General features: G+C 44.6%; 1 protein-coding gene across 4 annotated transcripts in view; it reads right to left on the reverse strand.

Annotated features, from left to right (window-relative positions):
• MRTFA (myocardin related transcription factor A) overlaps positions 1–25,123 on the reverse strand; it is a 202,012-nt gene that overhangs the window by 129,330 nt on the left and 47,559 nt on the right. For all 4 annotated transcript variants that reach the window (XM_075182796.1, XM_075182797.1, XM_075182794.1 and 1 more), the window contains one exon: positions 23,743–23,808. In XM_075182796.1, the coding sequence (XP_075038897.1) occupies positions 23,743–23,808 (66 nt within the window). The remainder of the gene's footprint in view (positions 1–23,742; positions 23,809–25,123) is intronic.

Here is a 25,123-nt window from a genome sequence, read left to right on the forward strand (position 1 = left end):
CAGGGGGGATCCATTCACAGCAACCCGGATCCATAGTAAGAGGTCCGGAGTTACCAGCCCGGGTACACCAGCAGCGAGGTACACTAGCAGCGTCTGTGACCCAGAAGGAACGTGGTTCTGAGTGCCATAGAAGGAGCTCAGTGGTGGCAGCATTATAAGCCCCTCCTACTGCGGCAAGAGGGCACTTTTGGGATAACGAAAGGGAACGGTGGCAAAGTAAGCCCAGCCGGTTCCCAGCAACAACAGACAGACAGGGTGGCATAGGTGGTCCATCCTGTCACACCATATTTTTTACATTTTTGAAAAACATCGAAAAAATTGTTTATACTGTCTAATATATATATATATAAGCCTAGCGGCGTGTGTTAGTCTGTGTGAAAAAAAAAAAAACAAGCTGCAGCGCCACCTGCTGGGCGAAAATTATACACTGACCTACTAAATTCTTAGCATTATCTAATATATAAAAGTAAAAGCCTAGCCGCGTGTGTTAGTGTGTGTGTGTGTGTGTGTGTGTGGAAAAAACTATTTTCTCAGAAAGGACTCATCCAATTGACCTGAAATTTGGTATACTGACATTATTTGACAAAAAAATTAGAATAGTGAAGTCAGTTAACTTCCATCATCCCCCCCTCCCCCCCGTGGGAGGGGTAGTAAAGGCTAAATTTACGAGTTGAGGGCTCAAACTCATTTCCGTGAGGTAATTTTACCTCATGAACACACATTAAAAAGGGCGCTTGCGTCGGGAAGTAACGCTCTTCCCCTGAGGAGGCCTGGGCTAGGCCCAAATGCATGACAGCACAGTGGCCTAGTGGTTAGCACTTCTGCCTCACAGCACTGGGGTCATGAGTTCAATTCCCGACCATGGCCTCATCTGTGTGGAGTTTGTATGTTCTCCCTGTGTTTGCGTGGGTTTCCTCCCACACTCCAAAAAAAACATACCGGTAGGTTAATTGGCTGCTATTAAATTGATCTTAGTCAATCTCTCTGTCTGTCTGTCTGTCTGTGTGTGAGTGTCTATATTAGGGAATTTAGACTGTAAGCTCCAATGGGGCAGGGACTGATGTGAATGAGTTCTCTGTACAGCGCTGCGGAATTAGTGGCGCTATATAAATAAATGATGATGATGACAAGAACCTCTTTAAGACCTTAAGTACCTTGATTTGACTAGAATGCATGAGTATCATGCACGGGTTAACTTGTTGTTAATAAATCCCCAAAGTTTTATTTTAGGATCATTATGGGATCATCTGCTACAGGAGCTTTAACTTTGAACGGTTTGCTAAACTATTGAAAATGGGAACTATCTAGGCCTGTTCATTACTTTTAATTTATCTCCTTATACAATCCCTTTGATGTATATTATGTATAATAACACAGTATGTTAATACTAAAATATTTAAAACATTTGTGATAATTTCATGTCTTTCATATATTTTATGAAAGCTTACTACAAATCATTATCATTTGATGCTGCTGCTTTGGATGGATGGTGCTACTTGATTGGTTGGAACTGACTGAAGGCTTCATTTGTTTTTAGTATTTCCATTTCATTTCCATTTCTTATTAGAAGTATGATTAGCCTTTTTAAATGGGTTGAAATAGGCTACCTTTCACTTTCCTCCATCTTTATTCTTCTTTACTACTCAACGAATTTAAAACTCAACAGCAGGCTCGGACTGGGCTACCAGGGAGTCAGGGAAATAATTTCCATGAGACTCTGCTGAGGGGTGAGAGGAGCATATGCTGAACTCTGATTGTTTGAGCCCATCACATGTTCTTCTGACCTGTGGAGATCAACAGCAGCCTCATTGGCTGTGCCTTCTCTTCTCTACCTGGCCAGGTGACGGACGCTTCTTCTTGCGAGTACAGTGTTGCTCCCAGTCTTGTGTGTCTTTCCCTCCCAGCACCACTTCTTCTAGTTGCTGTTCCTCCCTGCTCCCAGCACACATTCTTCCAGTCTTATACTTCACTGTAATTAAACACTCCGTTTTTACATATGTGACACAAATGGTCCAAGGTCAGGTAAGGTTTGGATGGGCTTAGTGACAAAGAGGCTTTTCTTCACAAATTAAAGCCTGAGGTGGACATTAAAACCTCGTCACTCGTGAATTTGTTCTGCGAGACTTAAAATCACAGTCAATACTCAGCCAAAGATTTCGCAAGGTCTACTCTACAATCATGAAGCGACTGGTTTTCTGTTTTACTTTTTCTAGTATTTTTCTCATCCTTATTTTTTCCAGGACAATCTATTTTTGCATTGATGATCAGATTGGTTTGTGTTAGGATACTGATGTTGTGGAAATGAAGTGCAAAATGTTAGCACAATCAGTTCAACCTAACACTTTATTCAATTCAGGGGTAAATAAAAAGTCTGCTAACCTTGGAGCTCGGAGACAGTGTGAGGAGCTATTGTCTGAAGAATATTGTATTTGTAAGCACTGTGAACCCATAATTGAAGAGAAGTGCACCCAGCTATACCAGTAAAATAACAATTTCAACTGGGGCCGATATCCATTAGAGGATTATCATTCATTGGTGCATAAAGTCCTAAATCACAATTAATGTTGGGTTTGTTCGCACATAAATAATGAGGACTAGTATCCTTTCCACTAAAATATAAAATATCTGAGGGACTCGAATTACAGGGGGGGGGATCAACAGGAAGGAGGTTTAATACTAAAAGATCCCCTAGTTTGACACTCCCCCAATACTATGTAGACAGGTCTCAGCTATGTCTCAATTTTATGTACGACGAGAAATTTGAGTATTGGGAAGCTGAACAGAACGATTAGACAGTAGCCCACAAGTTTTGTACAAAATTGTTAACTCCGAACTCCAAACGAGTATATTTTCTAGGTAGAACAGTTCCTGAAATAATGGACGTTTCCCATGATAAAATGACTGACATTTACAAATTTGTCACACCTCCTTATGTATACACACAGTATGAACATAAAGCTAAAAGAATTATGATTCCAGGGGAAGAATCATTAGCTGCAAATTTAATCACTGAATCCTCAAGATTTCAGTTCTTGGTTGCACTGGACCTCACCAGGACTGCTTAGAGAACCTTAAATTATAAATATACACTAGCCCTGGCTAAATTAACTGATAACATTACCGATATGTACGATGACACATTCAGGTGTATGTGTTAGGAACTGCAAGCTTACAAGAAGGAAGTAGTACAGCAAACAACAGCACTAAGTTATCTCACTACAATTACTTGTGAATATTGTGTGATGTTAGCCACCCAGTTTCTTAAGTTTCTACTGGTTACTGGTATAGGCAAGCTTCTTATCCTTATAGTTGGAGTCTTTATAGTAATTGGCTTATGTATCAGATGTGTGCTTGCTGTGTTGAATTGTGGTAAACGTTCGACTGAGGTAGCCCCAGAAAATGACAATGTGATGGTATTAAGGACAGGTATTAAAGAATATGTCCTCAAACACACATACATCAGAACACTACCGCTCTATTGCAAACCTCAAACACATCACCTGCCTCCCCGCTCTTCCAAAGTCCTTTAAATGTGCCCTTTGGAATGCACGCTCTGTTTGTAAAAAACTTACCTCCACTCATGATCTCTTCCTCTCAAAAAACCTCAACCTTCTGGCAATAACAGAAACATGGCTCATGCAATCAGACACTGCCTCACCTGCAGCACTTTCACATGGTGGCCTCCAACTCACCCACACCTCCAGACCTGAAGGCAGACAAAGAGGTGGGGTTGGACTACTTCTCTCCCCACAGTGAACGTTCACAGTTCTACCAAATGTCCCATCACTCATGTTCACATCTTTTGAAGTACATGCTATTCGCATTTTTAATCCATTCTCTCTACATGTTGCGGCGATCTATCATTCCCCTGGAGCACACCGACAATTTAGCGAGGATTGCTCTGCATGGCTCCCTCACTTCTTATCTTCAGACATCCCCACCCTCATCCTGGGTGATTTCAACATCCCCATTGATAACCCACCTTCCAAAGCTGCTTCCAAACTACTCTCTCTAACCTCACTTGACCTCTCCCAATGGATTGAATGATCTACTCATCAGGATGCCCATTGCCTTGATCTTGTTTTCTCTAGACTATGCTCACTTTCTAACTTTCTTAACACACACTTCAGCCTCTCGGATCATCACCTTATCAGCTGCACGCTCACCCCCACTGCTCTAACCACTCTACTGTCTAACTCTACCAAGCCTCCTCATACCCGCAAAAATCTTAATTCTATTAACCTTCAACAATTTTCCACCTCTCTCCAACACCTTCTCTCCCCTATCTCTACATTCTCCTCCCCTGAGATGTCAGTACCTCATTTTCACCAAACCTTAGCAACAGCCATTGATCAAGTGGCTCCAGCGACACTACATACTATACGTCGACTTCGATGTCAGCCATACACACTACAGCAACGCGAAATTTTCAAAAACTTTCCCATAAAGCAGAACGTCACTGGCATAAATCTCGCACCTCTAACGACTTCTTCACATATACTTCTATCTACCGCTCTTATCGAAAGGCTCTGGACACTGCAAAACAAACATACTTTCAATCTCTTATCTATGCTCAGGATTCTAACCCCAAACACATTTTTAACACATATAAATCTCTTCTCAATCCTCCCACTCCAAACCCTCCATCTACTATCAGTGCCCAGGATCTTGCTTCCTATTTCATGGACAAGATTGATAAGATCAGACTAGAAATGGTATCCTCTTCCTCGACAAACAATCAGTTCCTTCCCACTACCCTCTGACACCCTCTCTTCATTTGACCCCACAAATGAAGAGGAAATTTCTACTCTCTTCTTATCTCCCTACTCTACCTCCTGTCCTCTTGATCCTATTCCCTCACAAATTGGTAGATCCCTCTCTACTATGCTCACTTCACCTCTAACTAGTCTCTAACTGGTCTCGCTTATATTCTTTCACTTTTACCTTTCTGACCTCTGAACAGGACAGACGTGTCCTGCCTGCGCTCCGTAGGAGCCCAGCTTGGAACCCCTCTGGGCCCCGCATTCCAACACGGAGATGCCTGCCTCCTCTACCACCGTGCTGTAAAACTAATGGCCGGTGAAATCTGCCTCCCTCCCTTGGGCATCCCGGCCTCTTCGTGATGCTTGTCCTCCTGCCGCCACGCTGCTGACTCCCGCTGACTAAGTGGAAACACATGTACTGAGGACCGGACTCGTGCTCCTACCTGATGCTCGTCCTCCTGCTGACTCCCGCTGCTGCTCTGCTAGTCTGTTCATCGCCTGCCGTGTGGGCCTCCATGACCGCTGCTACCGCTGTCCTGTGGATCTAGACTGCTGCTCCTCCGGTTCCTGTGGCTGTCTGCTCCTCCAGACCGACGCTGCTGTTCTCCTCCTGCCGATCCTCTTCATGACTCCTGCTGCACCGTCTGCTCTGGTCTCCTGCCGCTCCGACTGAGGGTCTCCCGCCGCTCCGACCGAGGGTTAGCCTGCTGTTCCTTCCCAGGCATCCCCTTCCGCCACCACACTACAGGCCGCAATATCTGCCTGCTCCCCCTGCTTCTGTGGCTTTACTACTTAAACTCTGGTGTCCCCTTCCGGCCTGCTGCCTCTCCACGTGGTGCCCCTGTGTCCGCTCCCTCGTGGTCTCCGAGACCCTACCGCACTGCCTCCATCTTAGGCTGCCTCAGGGTCCCCAGTGTCTAACCTCCATACTGGTCTGCCTCATGTGCCCCTTGCCCTGGAATATGTTTGCAGTATAACAGCACAGACCTATGGGCTAAGAAAGCTACAGGGCTCATGTACATTTAACACCCTCTACCTTGTGGCCCCTGCACCAGTTTCCTTGGTCCACACAGGCCCTCTCTTTCCCCTGCCACTCCTTGCGCCGCTGCCTTATCATACTGAACTCACCCTAACTCCTGACCCCCTGGTCCCTCCACCTTGTCCCACCGAACTCACCTGGACTCCGGACCCATTAGGTCCACCTGCTCTCGCCGGGTCTGAACTCCGAACTGAACTGTTTGGCTTGACCCTCTGCGACTCTGATCCCCTCCGGATCGCTCGACCCCTTGGACCATTCCAGCTCCTGCACCTACCTCCGGATCGCCAGACCCCTTATTCTACTCCGGCTCCGGTGACCACCTACTTCGGCCTCAGTGACTACCTAAATCCTCCTGGACTCCTCCATTCCTGAGTTCTCCTCCCACCTCTCCTGGTAAGGGCTCTCCGTAGCCCCATAACTGCCTTTGTGTTTTCATCTCAACTTACAACCGATTTTTTTATTTATTTACTTATTTATTTATTTTATTGAATCACACTTATTCATCCCACCTTTATTTTATTGTTCGCCACCACACATTGTTTTCATTGTTTGGATTGTTATTTTATTCTCCTCTAATCTTCATTGTCTACAGTGCTTTGCCCCTGCTCCTCCCCACTTTGCATTGTTCATACTGTTTTGCCTCTCACTCTTATCCCCGTCTCTCACTATGCCGCCCCGCTGCTTTCCTATACCCATCCTCTCCCCGCGCCCCCCTCACCAGTCCTGCTCTCACTGTCCCATCTCTCCCCCTCGCCCCATCAACCTCTCCCCCAGCCCCCTTCACTGGTCCAACTCTAGCTCCACCACTCGCTCCATTAACCCTAACAATCTTATCCACATATCTCCTCTTCCTTCCCTCCCTTTCTCCTGCGTCCTCTGGAACTCAAGATCCATCCGTAACAAACTTACCTCCATCCACGACCTCTTCATCTCCAACTCTCTTAACCTTCTTGCCATCATTGAAACCTGGCTCACTTCCTCTGGTACCACCTCACCCGCCGCTCTCTCCTACGGTGGCCTCTCCTTCACCCACTCCACCAGACCAGATGAACGTCCAGGAGGTGGAGTGGGCCTCCTCTTGTCCCCCTGCTGTACTTTTCGGGTCATCCCCACCCTACCTTCCCTCTCCTCCTTCGAAGTTCACTCCATCCGTCTCTTCTCTCCCATCCACCTTCGAGTCTCCGTCATCTATCGTCCCCCTGGCCCTACCTCCCTTTTCCTTGATAACTTCGCTGCCTGGCTCCGCCACTACCTTTCCTCTGACCTTCCCTCCATCATACTTGGCGACTTCAACATCCCCATCGACAACTGCTCCGACCCTGACCACCATCAAGCTTCTCTCCCTCACCTCCTCCTTAGGCCTCTCCCAGTGGACCTCCACCCCCACCCACCGTCTCGGTCACTCACTTGACCTTGTCTTCTCTTATCTCTGCGATCTCTCTGATTTCTCCAACTCTCCCTTCCCACTCTCTGACCATCATCTGCTCTCTTTCACTCTGTCCTCCTCCCCTGCCAAAAGCTACCCTCACCAGACGCAATCTTGAAGCGATTGAACCCATCTCTTTCTCCTCCTCTCTTGATTCTCTCCTTTCTCCCATTCCCTCCCTGGCCTGCCCTGACCAGGCGTCCTGTCTCTACAACCACTCTCTAACTACTGCCCTGGATGCGGTCGCCCCAGCGTCTGCTATTCGCCGATGCCGCCTCATTCCCCAACCTTGGCACTCCAAACTCACCCGCTTCCTCCAAAAATGCTCTCGCACTGCAGAACGCCTCTGGAGGAAATCTCGCTCCCTGGCCGACTTCCTCCACTTTAAATTTATTCTCTCCTCATTCTGCTCTGCCCTCTCCCTCGCCAAACAAACCTTCTTTAAGTCCCTCATCTCCTCTCAGTCCTCTAATCCCCGCCGCCTTTTTGCCACCTTCAACTCCCTCCTTTCTCCCCCTCCCCTCCGGTCCCTCTCTGCTGCTGACTTTGCCACTTTTTTCTCTTTTAAAATTGAAGCCATCAGACTTAACATCTCCGCTTCAAAACCCTCACCAGCTGTCCACATCGCTCCACCCCCATCCAACAATCAACTCTGGTGCTCCTTCTGCCCCACATTAGGCGAAGAAGTTCGCTCCCTTATTCTTTCCTCTCCACCCTCCACCTGTCCTCTCGACCCCATCCCCTCCCACCTCCTTCGCTCTCTCTCTCCCACTGCCTGCTCCTACCTGGCACACCTTTTTAACTTATCACTCTCCTCTGGTGTAGTACCCTCCTCATTTAAACACGCTCTTATCTCTCCGATCCTCAAAAAACCCAATCTTGACCCCACCTCTGTCGCCAACTACCGCCCCATCTCACTTCTCCCCTACGCCTCCAAACTTCTTGAGCGGATAGTCTGCTGTCGCCTCACCAGATATCACTCAGACAATTCCCTCCTTGACCTTCTCCAATCTGGATACCGTTCCCTCCACTCCACTGAAACTGCCCTGGCCAAAGTTACAAACGACCTCCTTTCAGCCAAATCTAAGGGTCACTTCTCCTTACTCATCCTCCTTGACCTCTCCGCGGCCTTTGACACTGTGGACAACCCCCTCCTTCTGCAAACTCTTCTCTCTCTCGGCCTCTCCGGTTCCGTCCACGCCTGGTTCTGCTCCTACCTCGCTAACCACACCTTCTCTGTCTCCACGTCTGGCTCTTCCTCCACCCCCTCCCCACTTCCAGTAGGTGTCTGTTACGGACTTACCTTATCCCCGCCGCTCCGTCCAGCCGCACTTCCGCATTCAGGACCATGTGACCGCACCCGGAGGCGGTCACATGACCACAACCTAGAGGCGGGGATTTTGAATCCCCTTCTGTATAAAAACCTCACTCTGACACTCGCTGAGTGTCAGAGCAACACTTACCTGTTCCTGGCTCCTGCTCTTCGTGGATTGCAGTGTCTTCCTGTTCCTGTGTCTCCTGTGTGCTGATCTCTGCCTGTTTGACTTCCCTGGCTCTCTATTCCCTGTGTACCGACCCGGCTTGCTGACCATTCTCCTATTCTTGTGACCCGTGTACCGAACCTGGCTTGTTGACTCCGAGTTGCCTTCTGATTCTGCCTGACTCCATTCCTGTGTACCGAACCGGCTCGTTGACTCCGCTACCACCGCTTCACTCCGCTGTACTACATCTTGAGGCGAACCTGGGGACCGCGACCTGCGACTCCTGGCAGCGAAGCCCACCCCGCCTTGCGGCGGTTCTTGGTGAACACCGGGGAGATCGTTAGACTCCGCACCTCAGGTAAGCCAGCGCTAATCAAGATTAGTAATATAGTATCCAGAATCTGTTACAGTTTGCTCTGACCATGGATACCACAGCTAAAGATCTGTTGGAGCATTTAGTAGGAAGGATGGATAAACAAGAAGCTAACCAAGAGCAACTTTTAAAATTCCTCAATAGTCTATCCACTCGCTTGGATGTTGTCCAGAACACCCTAGTGGCTGGTGGATCACCTGGGCCGGCAGTGGCCCCTGTACCTCAGGCCGCAGCAGCAGCTTCTTCCTCGCAGCTACGGTTGCCTAACCCACCTAAGTTCGATGGAGACCCTAAAAATTGCAGAGGTTTTTTAAATCAATGCTCCATACAATTCGAGCTTCTACCTGGGAACTTCCCCTCCGGAAAAACGAAAGTGGCCTATGTGATTTCGTTATTGTCCGGTCAAGCTTTAGCATGGGCTTCCCCCTTGTGGGAGAGGGACGACCCCATTCTACATAACTTCAACCTCTTCTTGTCCACCTTCAAGAAAATATTTGATGAGCCAGGAAGGGTGTCCAATGCCGCTTCCGGCTTACTACGTCTCCGCCAGGGAAACCAGTCTGTGGGGCAGTATGCGGTCCTCTTCAGAACCATGGCCTCTGAACTTCGCTGGAACGATGAGGCTCTAGTAGCTACATTCTGGCAGGGCCTTTCAGACCGAATCAAAGACGAGTTGGTATCCCAGGAACTCCCTACGTCTTTGGACGACATTATCTCCCTCTGTGTCAAAGTTGATTTGCGTTTCAAGGAACGTAATTCTGAGAAGGAACAGTCGCGGCGTAGCATGATTCGCTTGGCCCCCAACTTCCAAACCCCTGTTCTTCCCCCTGAAGAGCCCATGCAACTTGGGAGGACCCGCTTATCAGCCGAAGAGAGGGAGAGGAGATTTCGGAACAAGCTGTGTTTATATTGTGGAGAGAGTGACCATCTTCTGAGTTCTTGTCCCAAACGCTCGGGAAACGACAGGGCCTAACGAGTTCTGGAGCTGTGTCGTTGGGCCTCTTTTCTCAGTGTCAGTCAGTTCCCAATAGTAATGATTGCCTGTCTATTCCCATTTCCCTTCAGTTAGGACAAAAGACCTTCCCGCAGTCGGCTCTTCTAGATTCCGGAGCCGCAGGAAATTTCATTTCCGCCACAGTGGTTAAACAATTCGCTATTCCCACACAAGCCTTGGAACAACCCATCTCTCTGATGGCCATTGATGGAGGAAGAATCCCTGAGGGGTCCATCCTGGTATGCACTATTCCTCTTCTACTTCAGATAGGAGCACTTCATCGGGAGAAGATTTCTTTTTTAGTAATACAAAGATCTACCAACCCAGTCATCCTAGGACTTCCTTGGTTTCGTACCCACTCTCCCACCTTGGACTGGAAATCTGGTCACATATTGTCCTGGGGACAGTCCTGCTTCTCTCGCTGCCTACAGAGAGTGGTTCCCCCGAATAGTCCCAGACGTACCCAAGAATTTCCTGTGACTCTCCTGCCTGAGCCATACCAAACCTTCTCTGATGTTTTCTGTCAACAAGAGGCCACTAGACTTCCCCCTCACAGAATCTGGGACTGTGGCATTGATCCGATACCTGGTAAACCCATTCCCAGGGGCCGTGTTTACCCCCTTTCCCTCCCGGAATCTAAGGCTATGGAGGAGTACATCCAAGAAAATCTAAACAGGGGCTTCATCCGCAAGTCTGCCTCCCCAGCTGGGGCTGGCTTCTTCTTCGTAAAAAAGAAAGATGGGGGCCTCCGCCCTTGCATTGATTACAGAGGCCTGAATGCCATTACCGTTAAAAATCGGTATCCACTGCCACTGATTTCTGAACTATTCGACCGGATCAAGGGTGCCACCATCTTTTCTAAACTTGATCTCAGAGGAGCGTATAACCTTATACGCATTAAGGAGGGGGATGAATGGAAGACGGCGTTTAACACCCGAGACGGCCACTTTGAATATCTGGTCATGCCTTTCGGGCTATGCAATGCCCCAGCCATATTTCAGAGCTTTATGAATGAGCTGTTTCAAGACCTCTTGTACCAATCTGTAGTCATCTACTTGGACGACATTCTCATCTTTTCTCAAGATCTAGCATCTCATCGTACTCATGTATTGGAGGTCCTCTCTCGTATCCGAAGAAATCAGTTATTTTGCAAATTGGAGAAATGCACCTTCGAGCAGAGACAAATTCCCTTCCTGGGATATATTATTTCGGGCACCGGTCTACAGATGGATCCCACAAAATTGAAAGCCATACTTGACTGGCCCCAACCTTCAGGCCTTAAAGCCACTCAACGCTTCCTAGGATTCTCCAACTATTATCGTCAATTTATCAAGGGGTACTCCTCTCTCGTGGCTCCCATCACAGCATTGACCCGCAAATCTGCTGATGCTGGTATTTGGTCCTCTGAGGCTATCCAAGCCTTTACATTATTAAAGTCTCTCTTTTCATCCGCACCCATTCTTCAACAGCCAGATTGTTCTCGTCCCTTTGTCCTGGAGGTAGACGCCTCTTCTGTTGGCACAGGAGCCGTACTATCACAGCGAGGTCCTTCTGGAAAACTTCATCCCTGCGGATTCTTTTCCCGTCGCTTTTTACCTGCTGAGAGGAATTATGGGATTGGCGACAAAGAGCTCCTGGCCATCAAATTGGCTCTCTCCGAATGGAGACATTTACTAGAAGGAGCGCAATTCCCTATCACCATATATACCGACCATAAGAATTTGCTTTACTTACGCACTGCCCGATGTCTAAATCCTCGTCAAGCAAGGTGGTCCTTATTCTTCTCACGCTTTGATTTCAACATCACTTTTCACTCAGGATCTAAGAACACGAAGGCAGACGCCTTATCTCGCTCTTTTGATCCAGCTGACATGGAATCCTCGGAAGATAAGAAATTCATTGTAAATCCATGTCAAGTATTGGCAGCTACACACCTGAAAAAGGGTTGTCCTCCAGGCAAAACATTCATCTTGCCACATCTACGCACCCGGCTCCTTCACTGGGCTCATCACTCACTCTTCTCTGGGCATGCTGGCATTCGCAAGACCTGGGACTTATTGTCCCGAAGCTACTGGTGGCCTTCCTTGCTGGAGGATGTGAAGAGATTTGTTGCTGCTTGTTCCAAATGTGCTCAACACAAGACCTCTAGGAAGAAGCCTTATGGATGCTTGCTCCCATTACCCATTCCTGATTACCCTTGGTCACAGATCTCCATGGATTTTATCACGGACCTTCCCCCTTCCAAATCCTGTACTGTAGTGCTTGTGGTCACGGATCGCTTCTCTAAAACAGCCCACTTTATTGCTCTCAAAGGCCTTCCTTCTTCCTCCTCCTTAGCCGATATTTTTATTAAAGAAATATTTCGCCTCCATGGCTGTCCTCAACATATTGTCTCCGATAGGGGATCACAATTCATATCAAAATTTTGGCGGTCTTTTTGCAATAAATCCGGGATCAAGCTTGACTTCTCTTCCGCATATCATCCCCAGTCCAATGGGGCTACTGAGAGAACCAACCAAGAATTAGAGAAGTTTCTCAGAATATTTATCTCTAGTAACCAAGACAACTGGGTGGACCTTCTCCCTTGGGCCGAGTTCGCCCATAACAACCATTTTCATGAGGCCATCTCTAACTCCCCCTTTTTTGTTCTGTATGGCTGCCATCCTAGACTACCCACCTTCTCTCAAGTCTCATCTTCTGAAGTTCCAGCAGTGGACTCTCTGGTTCGTAACTTCTCTGATATTTGGGAACAAACCAAGACAAACTTAAAACAAGCAACTACTCGTTCCAAAAAATTCTACGATAAAAGGAGAAGAATGACTCCAAGTTTTGCAGTTGGTGACAGGGTATGGCTATCCACCCAGAACATTCGTTTAAAGGTTCCCAGTAAAAAATTTGCTCCCAAGTTTATTGGCCCATTTGCTAGATCTGAGATTATTAATCCCGTAGCCTTTAGATTGAGTCTGCCTCCCTCCTTACGCATACCCAATGTCTTCCATGTCTCCTTGTTAAAACCGATGGTAACCAACAGATTCTCCACCTCATCCAGAACTCCTCCTCCTGCTGTGGATCGGGATCAAGTGGAATACGAGATTAAAACTATCCTAGATTCTCGTAAAGTTCAAGGTGCCATACAGTTCTTGGTGGATTGGAAGGGTTACGGCCCTGAGGAGCGCTCATGGGTAAGAGCCATTGACCTACATGCTCCCCGTCTACTTAAATCCTTCCATAAAAAATTTCCTTTGAAACCCTATTAGGTGTTCGGAGTCCACCTTTATGGCAGGGGGTACTGTTACGGACTTACCTTATCCCCGCCGCTCCATCCAGCCGCACTTCCGCATTCAGGACCATGTGACCGCACCCGGAGGCGGTCACATGACCACAACCTAGAGGCGGGGATTTTGAATCCCCTTCTGTATAAAAACCTCACTCTGACACTCGCTGAGTGTCAGAGCAACACTTACCTGTTCCTGGCTCCTGCTCTTCGTGGATTGCAGTGTCTTCCTGTTCCTGTGTCTCCTGTGTGCTGATCTCTGCCTGTTTGACTTCCCTGGCTCTCTATTCCCTGTGTACCGACCCGGCTTGCTGACCATTCTCCTATTCTTGTGACCCGTGTACCGAACCTGGCTTGTTGACTCCGAGTTGCCTTCTGATTCTGCCTGACTCCATTCCTGTGTACCGAACCGGCTCGTTGACTCCGCTACCACCGCTTCACTCCGCTGTACTACATCTTGAGGCGAACCTGGGGACCGCAACCTGCGACTCCTGGCAGCGAAGCCCACCCCGCCTTGCGGCGGTTCTTGGTGAACACCGGGGAGATCGTTAGACTCCGCACCTCAGGTAAGCCAGCGCTAATCAAGATTAGTAATATAGTATCCAGAATCTGTTACAGTGTCCCCCAGGGCTCTGTCCTCGGCCCTTTATTCTTTTCGCTATACACTTCCTCCCTCGGTGCGCTCATCTCCTCCTTTGGTCTTCAGTTTGACCTGTATGCTGACGACATTCAACTCTACATCTCTTCTCCTGATCTCTCTCCCTCCCTTATCTCTCGTGTATCTGACAGCCTCTTTGCCATCTCCTCCTGGATGTCCTCCCGCTTTCTCAAAATTAACATCTGCAAAACTGAATTCATTGTCTTTCCTCCCCGAGACTCCCCTCCCACCACAACCTCTCTATCGTTGTTAACAACACCACCATCTCCTCTGTTACCAAGCTCCGTTGCCTGGGTGTCACGCTTGACTCCTCTCTCTCTTTTGCCCCTCATGTCCAATCCCTTGCCCAAGCCTGTAGATTCCAACTTCGCAACATAGCCCGCATCCGACCCTTCCTCTCACAAGACGCCACTAAAACCATCATCCATGCACTCATCATCTCCCACCTCAACTACTGCAACCTTCTCCTCACTGGCCTCCCCCGCTCTCATCTCGCCCCCCTCCGCTCTGTACTCAATGCGGCTGCTTGACTCATCTTTCTCTCATGCCGCTCCTCCTCTCCTTACCACCACTTACAAAGCTCTCTCCCAGTCTACTGCCCATTACATCTCCGACCTCCTCACCATTCACACTCCTGCCCGATCTCTGCGCTCTGCTACTGACCGTCACCTCTCTTCCACTCTCATTACCACTTCCCACTCCAGAATCCAAGACTTCTCCCGAGCTGCCCCCTACACTGGAATGACCTCCCTTGCTCCATCCGTCTCGCTCCCAATCTGTGCTCCTTCAAACGAGCACTTAAAACTCACCTGTTCCTTAAAGCCTACCAATCATCCACCTAACCCCTCACCTACTCTGCTCGCTCTTCCCTCTCTCCCCTGGTATCACCGCTCCCTCTCGTGTCTGTTTCGTCCACCCTTCCTTAGGATGTAAGCTCGTTTGAGCAGGGCACTTCTTCCCTCGTGTCTCCACACCTGTTCTTCTGCTCCGTCCTTACTCCATTTGTCTTTCCCGGAGTTTCTGAAGCATTGGTACTTTGTGTTTACTGTTCTGTACTGTTTAACCCTGTATGGTTTACTGTTTGTACTATGTACGGCGCTGCGGACACCTTGTGGTGCCTAAATGATGATAATAATAATAACTAAAATCTGTAATCCCTCGCTCTCTACTAGCATCTTTCCATCACTATACAAGCACGCAGTGATTACTCCTGTTCTAAAAAAAACAAGATTCCGACCCAAACTCTCTCTCAAATTACCTTACCATCTTTCAGCTCCCGCGCCCCTCCAAGCTTCTAGAGAGACTTGCCTACACTCGCCTCACATGCTTGTAGTGATTTTCCATGCAAATCGTTATTCCTCTCTTGAATCACTCTATATGTCTCTACACTGGTTGCCTGTTTTCTACCGAATCCAATATAAAATACTTTTACTAACCTACAAGGCCATCAACAAAGCTGCACCAACATACATCTCCTCTCTTGTCTCAAAATATCTCCCAACTCGGCAACTCCGTTCCGCACAAGATCTGCGTCTCTCATCCACACTCATTACATCTTCCCATTCCTGATTACATTTCTAAGGAATCCTCTCCCTCACACAATAAGAAAACCTCTGAAAACACACCTCTTCAGACAAGCTTATAACATTCCTCAACCACCCTCTTAACCTCACTACATTACCCTATTACCACTCATTACACAACTACCCATTGACCAACATTGTTGTGTGACAGGATCATTTAGCTTATGAGTCACTTTTACCTTTGCAGTCTGGCTGGGCCAAAATGCAAAATGTACACTTAACCTTGTCTTTCAAACTCCCATTGTCCCATAAATCAAGCTTGCGAGCAGGGCCTTCTCATCTTTCTGTCTGTTTTACCCAGTTTGTTTATTAGTTTACTATGTTTGTCATCAATTATAAAGCGCTACGGAATATGTTGGCGCTATATCAATAAATGATGATGATTATGATTTTAAAATCCTGAAATAGAATCTTGAAAAGGTGATCAGAGTTGTATATACTCTGAAAGGTAGATTGTTGAAATTTAATAATTGGACAAAGGTTGTAATCAATCATGTATGTACACCACAATCAGATATGATGCGATTATTATACAACGTAATTGTCACGATCTGCATTCTGCCAGAAACTGTGAAATCTTCTGCCTCTGTCTGCCAGAAACTGTGTTGGATGTGTGTGTAGGCTCGTTACTCCAGGACGATTAACACCTGTTCTTGGACTACAAAAGCCTGCTTGTCTCAGCAGCCTTTACCAGATCATCTGTTGCTTTTACCTGTGTTGCTGTTTCTGTGTACTATCCTGTTTGATCTACTGGTATTAACCTCTGCTCGTCCCTCTGTTCTTGCACCTCTTCCTGTGACCCCTGACTCGGCTTGTCTGTGACTCTGTACCTGCTTTGAACTCTCCAATGTTTCTGCATTATCCGGCTGCAGTGTATTACAACCTGTGACAGGATGGACCGCCTATGCCACCCTGTCTGTTGTTGCTCGGAACTGGCTGGGCTTGCTTGCCACGGTTCCCTTTCATTATCCCAAATGCGCCCTCTTACAGCAGTATGAGGGGCTTACAAATGCTGCCACCACTGGACTGCTTACCGGCATCCAGTACCGGGCTTCTTCTGGGTAACTTGACGCTACGAGTGTACCCCGTTGCTGGAGTACCTGGGCTGGTACGCCTGACCTCTTCCTTTAGATCAGGGTTGCTATGGATGGATCCCAACTGGCCTATCAGATTGGCCAGAGCTGCTGGGTAGCAGGCAGAGCCGTGGTACTGGATGCTGGGTCCAAACCTCAGAAACGGCCGTTTACCCAAACATAGATTTACATGCAATGCAAAGATAACAGTATTTACACTTATCTGATATATCCTAAAACTTGCTGTCACTTCCTGCATCTTGTTTTAGACACAGGAAATCTAGTAGACCCTCACACATCAAAAGGTCTAATAAACATGAGATTAACATGGGTCCTTTCTTCAGAGAGCTGCAGAAAACACATTCCCAAAGAAAGTTACAAACCCCAAACAAGTCATTTCCCTACTCCAAGATACACAGAAGACTTCCTTAACAAAGACTTATTGTATCAGACATATACCTCAGACATAATGCATTTCCTCTAGCAAAGTTAAAACAAACAAATTTCTTCCCCTGGTCTCAGCAATAAATATATCTCTTTACAAACATACACTCAATATGAAAAAATATGTAATTTACAATTATATAAATAAGCGCCCTGTGCTATTTCCTTTAAATAAATTTATACCATAAGTTATTTACAAGTGATCCAGTCACACCATCATTACCTGCTTTCAGCTCTCCAGTGTTACAGAGGACTAACCTGTTGCAGATTGTACTAGTAGTCTCCACTACTTTGTGGTAAAGTCCTGCAGATCATTGCATCCTGTGTCTTACCTTCAGTGCCTTGCTCTGCAGACCGTCGCACCTTGTGTGTAATCTCCACTACTTCGTGGTAAAGTCCTGCAGACTTTTGCATTCTGCATCCGTTGTTTACTGTGTTCTCTTGCTATTTCTGCCATATCCCAAATGAAACCTGTGTAACCGGTGTTTAATAAAAACCACTTCATTCATTACGCTCTCTCTGTGGTCTTATATTGGGAATGTTGACAGTAAATATTATTGTAGCAACATTTAAATATGTTTATATAGTACCGTATATACTCGAGTATAAGCCGAGTTTTTCAGCACATTTTTTGTGCTGAAAAAAGCCCCTCCTCGGCTTATACTCGAGTGATGCTCCAGGACCACAATGCACGGCCGTAAGGTGGGTGGTGCCTGCCTCCATAGCTTCAGCCCGCTTAAGGGCTGAAGAGAAAGGAAGGAATATATTAACTGAGAAGAGTTTAGTGAGAAAAAAAAAATCAATTTACAAGAGTTTGGTGCGTGCTGTAAGTTCCGCAGTGGAACGCATGTGCGTTCCACAGGCAGGAAGCTCGGCACTTGTGAGTTGGGAGGAGACATTATTATCTCTGGGGATAAGGCAATGGGACCGTGGGTATATATCTTTGCCTCTTTATTTATATTATGGTGAGGTAGCTGAGCGTAAAACATTACCTCTGTGTGTGCAATGATGTATTTTTCAGGGGGCCTGGTATTGCCTGGAGCCAGGCTGCCCCTCTCTCTCCCTGAATGTCTGTAAGACTGTTTGTGACAGAACGCACATGCGTTCCACTGCGTTGGGAATTGAACGCATGACCACAGTGCTGTAAGGCAGAAGTGCTAACCACTACATCACCGTGCCGCCCAGATATTCAACCCTACATCATCACCCATCTTTCACAAACTAAGCAACTGAAAGTATGTGCGTCTTCAAGGACTTGCACCGTGCGCCAGAGCAGTTAGCGGCGAGGGGTGCCGATGAGAAGCCGAGATGTCCTCACTAATTGCTATGCACACATCCTGACAGGGGGGTCACTGTTATCTAGAGCAGCATAACTGCTGGGTGCCGCTGCTTCTAACGAATGTGCTTCCACTGTAGTGGAAGCCTGGGGTTTAAGCTGAATGTATAAAAGTAAATAAAAAAAAAAAAAAAAAGATGATGAGCATAATAAAGTGCATAAGATACTAGATTTTTTTTTTATCCTGTTAGAAATGGATCCCAATACTTCTAATCATGGACCAAAACAAAAACGCAGGTCATACGAAGCTGGTTTCAAACTTAAGGTTGTGTCAAGAGCAGAAGAGATCAATAACAGTATTGCAAGTAGGGAATTTTGTGTTGACGAAAAACAAGTGAGGGAGTGGCGGAAAATGAAAGCTGACTTAGAAAAAGATTCCAAAGGCAAAAAAAGCTCAACGTGGTTTAACATATGAAGTTCTAGAGACTGAATTGTATAAATGGGTTATAGAGTATCGTCAAAATGGTTACTGCGTGACATGTATGGGAATTCGCTTACGTGCCCTTCAAATGGCTAAAGATGACAAATTAAAAGCACCAGGCATTAAAATTTTGTTGCGTCAGCAGGATGGTGTACCCGCTTTATGAATAGGTTTGCCTTATGTTTGCGGCAAAGAACAAAGATTTCACAGAAGTTGCTAAAAGACCTTGATGAGAAAGTGATGTCATTCCATTCATTCATCATAAAACAAAGAAGGATCCATAACTTTGACCTGGGAGATATTGGGAATATGGATGAAACACCTATGACCTTTGATCTTCCTAGCAACAGAACTGTGGCAAGTTTGGGTGAAAAAACTATTTTACTCAGAACCACAGGAAATGAAAAAAAAAACATTTCACAGTCGTTCTGTCATGTTTGGCTAATGGAACCAAGCTGCGGCCTGTCATTATTTTTAAAAGAAAGACCTTGCCTAAAAAGGTCAAATTCCCACCACGAATTACAGTGCGTCCATATATTAACGGCTGGATGGATGAAGACGAAACAAAAAAAATGGCTGGAAGAAATTTGGAACGGACGTCCAGGAATAGCCTTAAAGAAAAAACCATCATTACTAGTTTGGGATATGTTCAGAGCCCACACATCTGATGACATAAAAAAATTGGCAAAGTCTTCTCAAGTTACTTTGGCCGTTATTCCAGGTGTGCTCACATCTGTATTGCAGCCCCTAGATGTGTGTTTAAACAAACCTTTCAAAGACCATGTGCGAAAGATGTGGCTTGAATGGATGTCATCTGGTCAAACCCAACTGACAAAAGTTGGAAATCTGAGGAAGCCCAACATAGAATTGATAGCAAAGTGGATTTGTGATGCATGGGAAGAGATTCCAGAGGACATGGTGCAAAGCGCCTTCAAGAAATGTGGCATTAGTAATGCTATGGATGGCAGTGAATACAGCGCTTTGTATGAGAACGACAGCAGTGATGGTGATGACTGCAAACTCTGTGATGACGACAATCTCTATGCTGATAGCCTCACACCAGATAAAGTTGAAGCTCTGTTTGGACATACAGATGATGAGGAGGAATCCAGTTTTGAAGGATTTTAACTCTTGTGTTTTAGCTTGGTTGCTGATTGAGCTTAGGTTTTTGTACTTTTAAAGTTATTGTTGATACCATATTGTTTTTGTTGACCCTCTTTTCCACTTACAGAGCTAGTTTACTGTTTTTCTTTGAAATAAATATTCAAAAACATTTAACCTACTGATGCCTCAATTAATGTAATTTTATTGGTATCTATTTTTATTTTTGAAATTTACCAGTAGCTGCATTTCCCACCCTAGGCTTATACTCGAGTCAATAGGTTTTCCCATTTTTTTGTGGTAAAATTAGGTGCCTCGGCTTATATTCGGGACGACTTATACTCGAGTATATACAGTATATTAAAGAGATAAAGTACATTAAAGTGGTAAAGAGGCTAATTTATGTTTCCAACATTAAATTACATTGAGTTTGGTATCATTCTGTCCGCAATTGCCTGACTATATTGCTGGTATTATTTATGTAGTTATAAATAATATCACTTTTCATACACCAAATAGCAAGTCCAGCGATGTCATAAAATAAATGGTTTATACAGGTCTTCCTGGTGGGAGCATGAGAAAGGACACCTGACCACTTCAATGAACAAAAGTCTAGAGGAATCAACCAATGAGATCTTGGGAGGTCATGACCTATCAAACTATGAATGTGGACCTTAGTACTGTAACTGTATCTTTGAGCTGTCACTGCTTTTTACAACTGTACAGTGTATAAAGTGTTCACCTCTTGCATTGGACACCACAGTGTTCTACTAGAACAGTGTTGGCTAACCTGTGACACTCCAGGTGTTGTGAAACTACAAGTCCCAGCATGCTTTGCAAATATATAGCAGCTTATTGCTGGAAGGGTATGCTGGAACTTGTAGTTTCACAACACCTGGAGTGTCACAGGTTAGCCAACACTGTACTAGAAGCTTGTGTTAGTCCTAACAGTGGAAGCGTATGTATGCCAAATTTTGCCTTGTAATATGTTGCGAATAAAACCATGTGCTTTGAAACCACAGTGATCGCATTGGGGAATCTTTCCTGCAAACTATACATACGGATGTAAAACAATTTTAGATGTTGTGCTCCGCACATAACCATTTATCATAAAAGGTGTCTTTTTGTTGCAACTCATTAAATGACATCTTTTAAGAAAAAGGTATATATTCTATTTGGGTGCATTTGCATCATTTGTACACATCATAAGCCTCAGAACGTACTCAAGAAATAGGGTATGTCCACTTGCATCATCTTCAAGGAATTCTTCATGGAATGTATAATCATTGAAAGCCAAACAAGTTTACACTTTATATAAATAATTGAATTTTTTTTCGGGTTTTTTTTTATCCTCAAAAAAATTCTACAGCTTGTAATTTTATAGTATCATGCCTGCTTTACAAACAAGTTGTGGCTGGATATAGAGATATATATATATATATATATATATATATATATATATATATATATATATATATATATATATATATATATATTTATTATATATTCAGTCTTCTTTCTACACCCACCACACGAAAAGCTATTTACACTTACATTCTATGATGTGGTGTTTGTGATGAGGCAGGTAGGGTATACACAGAGAAAACAATATCAAGAATCTGCAGGAAACAGGAGTGCTATAGAATACATCAACCAAAAATTAGTCATACTGTAGCACTTAAATTTGCATAATAGATCCTATGTTTACGTGGGGAAGAGGTGGCACCAAGATGCACTATGGAAAGAAAGCAAGCTGGCAGAGTTGGTGTGAAGCTCTGGGCAGCGTTCTGCTGGGAAACCTTCGGTCCTGGCTCTCACGTGGATGTTACTTTGACACGTACTACCTACCTAAATATTGTTGCAGACCAAGTACACCCCCTTCATGGCAACTGTATACTCTGATGACAGTGGGCACTTTCAACAGTTTAATGTGCCCTGCCAAACTGCAAAAACTGTTCAGGAATGGTTTGAGGAACATGACAAAGAGTTCAAGGTGTTGACTCCAAATTCCCCATATCTCAATTTGATCGAGCATCTGTGGAATGAGCTGGAAATACAAGTCCGAGCCATGGAGGCCCCACTTCGCAACTTACAGGACTTAAAAGCCAGATATCACAAGACTCCTTCATGTTGTGGCTGATCGGTATAATTATCATACATACACACACCATCTATCATCATTCATCACCACACCACACAAAAGCCGTTGAAAAAGAGAACGGTTGCCTCCAGACAGCAGGTAAACAGCTAGCGTCTACTAGTAGTGTCTTCACTAAGGCAGAGTATTCTAGGACACATCCTTGGCTGTACTATCTTTTAGTGTCGCAATAAACCTCTTAATCAACATCTACCCATCACTACTAGTACAGAAGCCTCAGTTTAATGTTAATAAAAACTACTAAATGTCTAAAAAATATAATCTATTACCCAGACAATCACTGCCTACAATGCAAAGCAGGCAAGCCATTAGATACCCTCTCACATAGCCAAGTAGGGTCAAATTACTTTACATAAATTATAGATTTACTAAAAGGTTATCCTTGAACATTGGATAACTTATTTACAAAAAAAAAAGGAAGCATTCTGTAACTCTAAACAATAATGTATGGGGGAGAATAATGGACCATGACCATAACGCAGATTACATGGGTGTGTAGCCTTCCAGAAGGCATGCATACTTGTGATGTTAAAGTTATATATGTGCAAGTGTTAAACAGTTATTCAAATCAGTTTGAATTTACAGAAGCTGCAGAGGATGATAAAGGTGACAATGTGAATAAATATGATTTACCAGAAAGAGCCTGGGAAGTGGACAGTAAATTAGCATATTGCTTTAAAAGTTAATAGTGAGACAACGAAAAGTGGTTTAAGAACATTAGCCATCTCAGGCTGGGTACACACTACAGAAAAATTCTCCCAATGAGATATCGTTAACAATTTTACCAACGACTGAAAATCTCAATCAGCATGCCGTTTCATGTGTACACAGTATACACGTTTTACAAGATTTACCTTCAGACTTGTGCTCTTCATCTGTCATAACCATCGGCTGAAAAGATTATGACTCTTAACTCTATGGAGATCTGCCTACACTGCTGGATGTGAGTGCAAGCACACTGCAGAATTGAAACAAGATAGTTCCATCATTTATAGAGATATTTTATCCGTTTATAAAATCAAATGATATGATGTTATTTGGAACGGTAAAACATGATCATTGGAGCACTAATGCGATATCGGACCTAATGGTCGATTATAGTGCAGATTGGCACGATAATCGGATGAAAGACCTGTAGTTTGCACCCAGATTTTACACACACACACATAGACAGATAGATAATATCAATGGTTTCTGTATACAAGAAGTATACAATGAACCTCTGACCGAGTATAATTGGGCTAGTCCTGCAGCTTGATTGGTAAGGGTTGCCTATTCCAGAAGTAGGCAGCAAAAATGTGCAGTACAGCAGAAAACATCCTTCTTTCATTTAAAATTAGCTTGACTTCCTGTGTCAAGTGTTCTACAGTAATAATACAACACACACAGAACTGAAACTGTGCTTATTGTCAACTAATGAGAGTGTGTTTCTACAGGAAATGTGAAGGGGAACACATACACAAAATAAAACACTTAAAAAAAAAAAAAGAGTAAAAGAAAAACCACTTTAGGGTTACCAATGCTCAGAAGAGTTTATTTTACCATGCAAATGTTGTTACATTAAAATGATCAAGAAAGGACGGAGTAGATCCTTCTACAAAGAATTAAATAGACTCACGTGGCATTATTCCTTGGTTCACCAGCTCCTCCCGTGTCCTCCTCTGCTGGAGCTTGAGCTGCAAGACTGTAGGGACAAAAAAATAAAATAAAAATAAATCCTTATAGCAAGCATATGCCTCCTGTCTGCCTCTAGGACCTTTTATTGCTTTCCCATTTTCAAACTGGTTTTACTGGCAATAACTTCCACTCCCTCTCAGATAGCAGAAGTGGAACTAGATCGCAGCAGTATTGCAGTTTCCGTCACTGTGGGTGCTACAGGAAGTTGCTTGTGGTGTTGTAGTGTAAGATAACACACAAATATATTTATGTACATGTTACTTCTACTCAGGGTCAGGGGGTACTTGTGAAGAGCTGTCACAAGCAACAATTTCTGAAATGCAGATTTGGTATCCAATGAAGTATTTAATAAAATCACTGATATCAATTCAATTAACTAAAATGCACTAGCAGCATTTACCAGGTAAGCAATTATTAATATTTCTACTGACAAAAAGCAATGCTGTCCAACACAATCTAATGTTCGTTTACAAAAATATGTACAGCATTATCAGGAATTTTTGTACTCATACAGCATTTATGATTTTATGATCACTAAACCCATAGTCCCTTGTGAACATAGTCCTTTCTTCTGTTGGCATCACAAATTCAGTGTTTTAAAATTATTGGCAACTGTTACATCCCCAGTGCTGATGATGGTGATAGTCCATATTTTCACCCTAACAATCCATATTTTCACCCTAACAATCTACAATTTTAAAAAAGCACAAACGAATGGCATTTACATATTATAATAAATGACCCATGAAATAGCAGTTTTCTTTATAATAATTTATTTTTCCCCTAAAACAGTTTTTTTTTAGCGCAGGAGAAATTTATATATGACTTCCTATAAGCCCTGCACCAAAAAATTTACATAATTATCCCATTAAAAGATTTTAGGTTTTTGCAAATGTCTTCCATAACGGCTTTGACCACCATATTGACAGTTTATAGAAATATGTGCCAAAAGGACAACCTGGCATTTGGAAATGGCACAATAGTGGAAGGTACAGAATGGGAAAACACTACATACTAAAATATTATATGAATTATTTTATTAATATTATTATATTGACTTTGCTTTAAAATCGACAGAGGGACATTATTTAAAATAAAAAAATATGAAATTAATTCTGAAATGCTAAGGAGATTCCTTAACCAAGAGCGAGTATGTAAAAAAAGTCTAAGCTTTCCAGGTTTACCAATAATGGGATCTACACTATATGGACAAAAGTATTCGGACGCTTGACCATTACACTACCAGGGACTGTAATGACATTGTATTCAAATATATATACACTTTAATATGAAGTTGGTCCCCCCTTTGCAGCGATAACAGC

This window comes from Mixophyes fleayi, chromosome 8 (genome assembly GCF_038048845.1).
Source record: "Mixophyes fleayi isolate aMixFle1 chromosome 8, aMixFle1.hap1, whole genome shotgun sequence".
Classification (NCBI taxonomy): Eukaryota; Metazoa; Chordata; class Amphibia; order Anura; family Limnodynastidae; genus Mixophyes; species Mixophyes fleayi.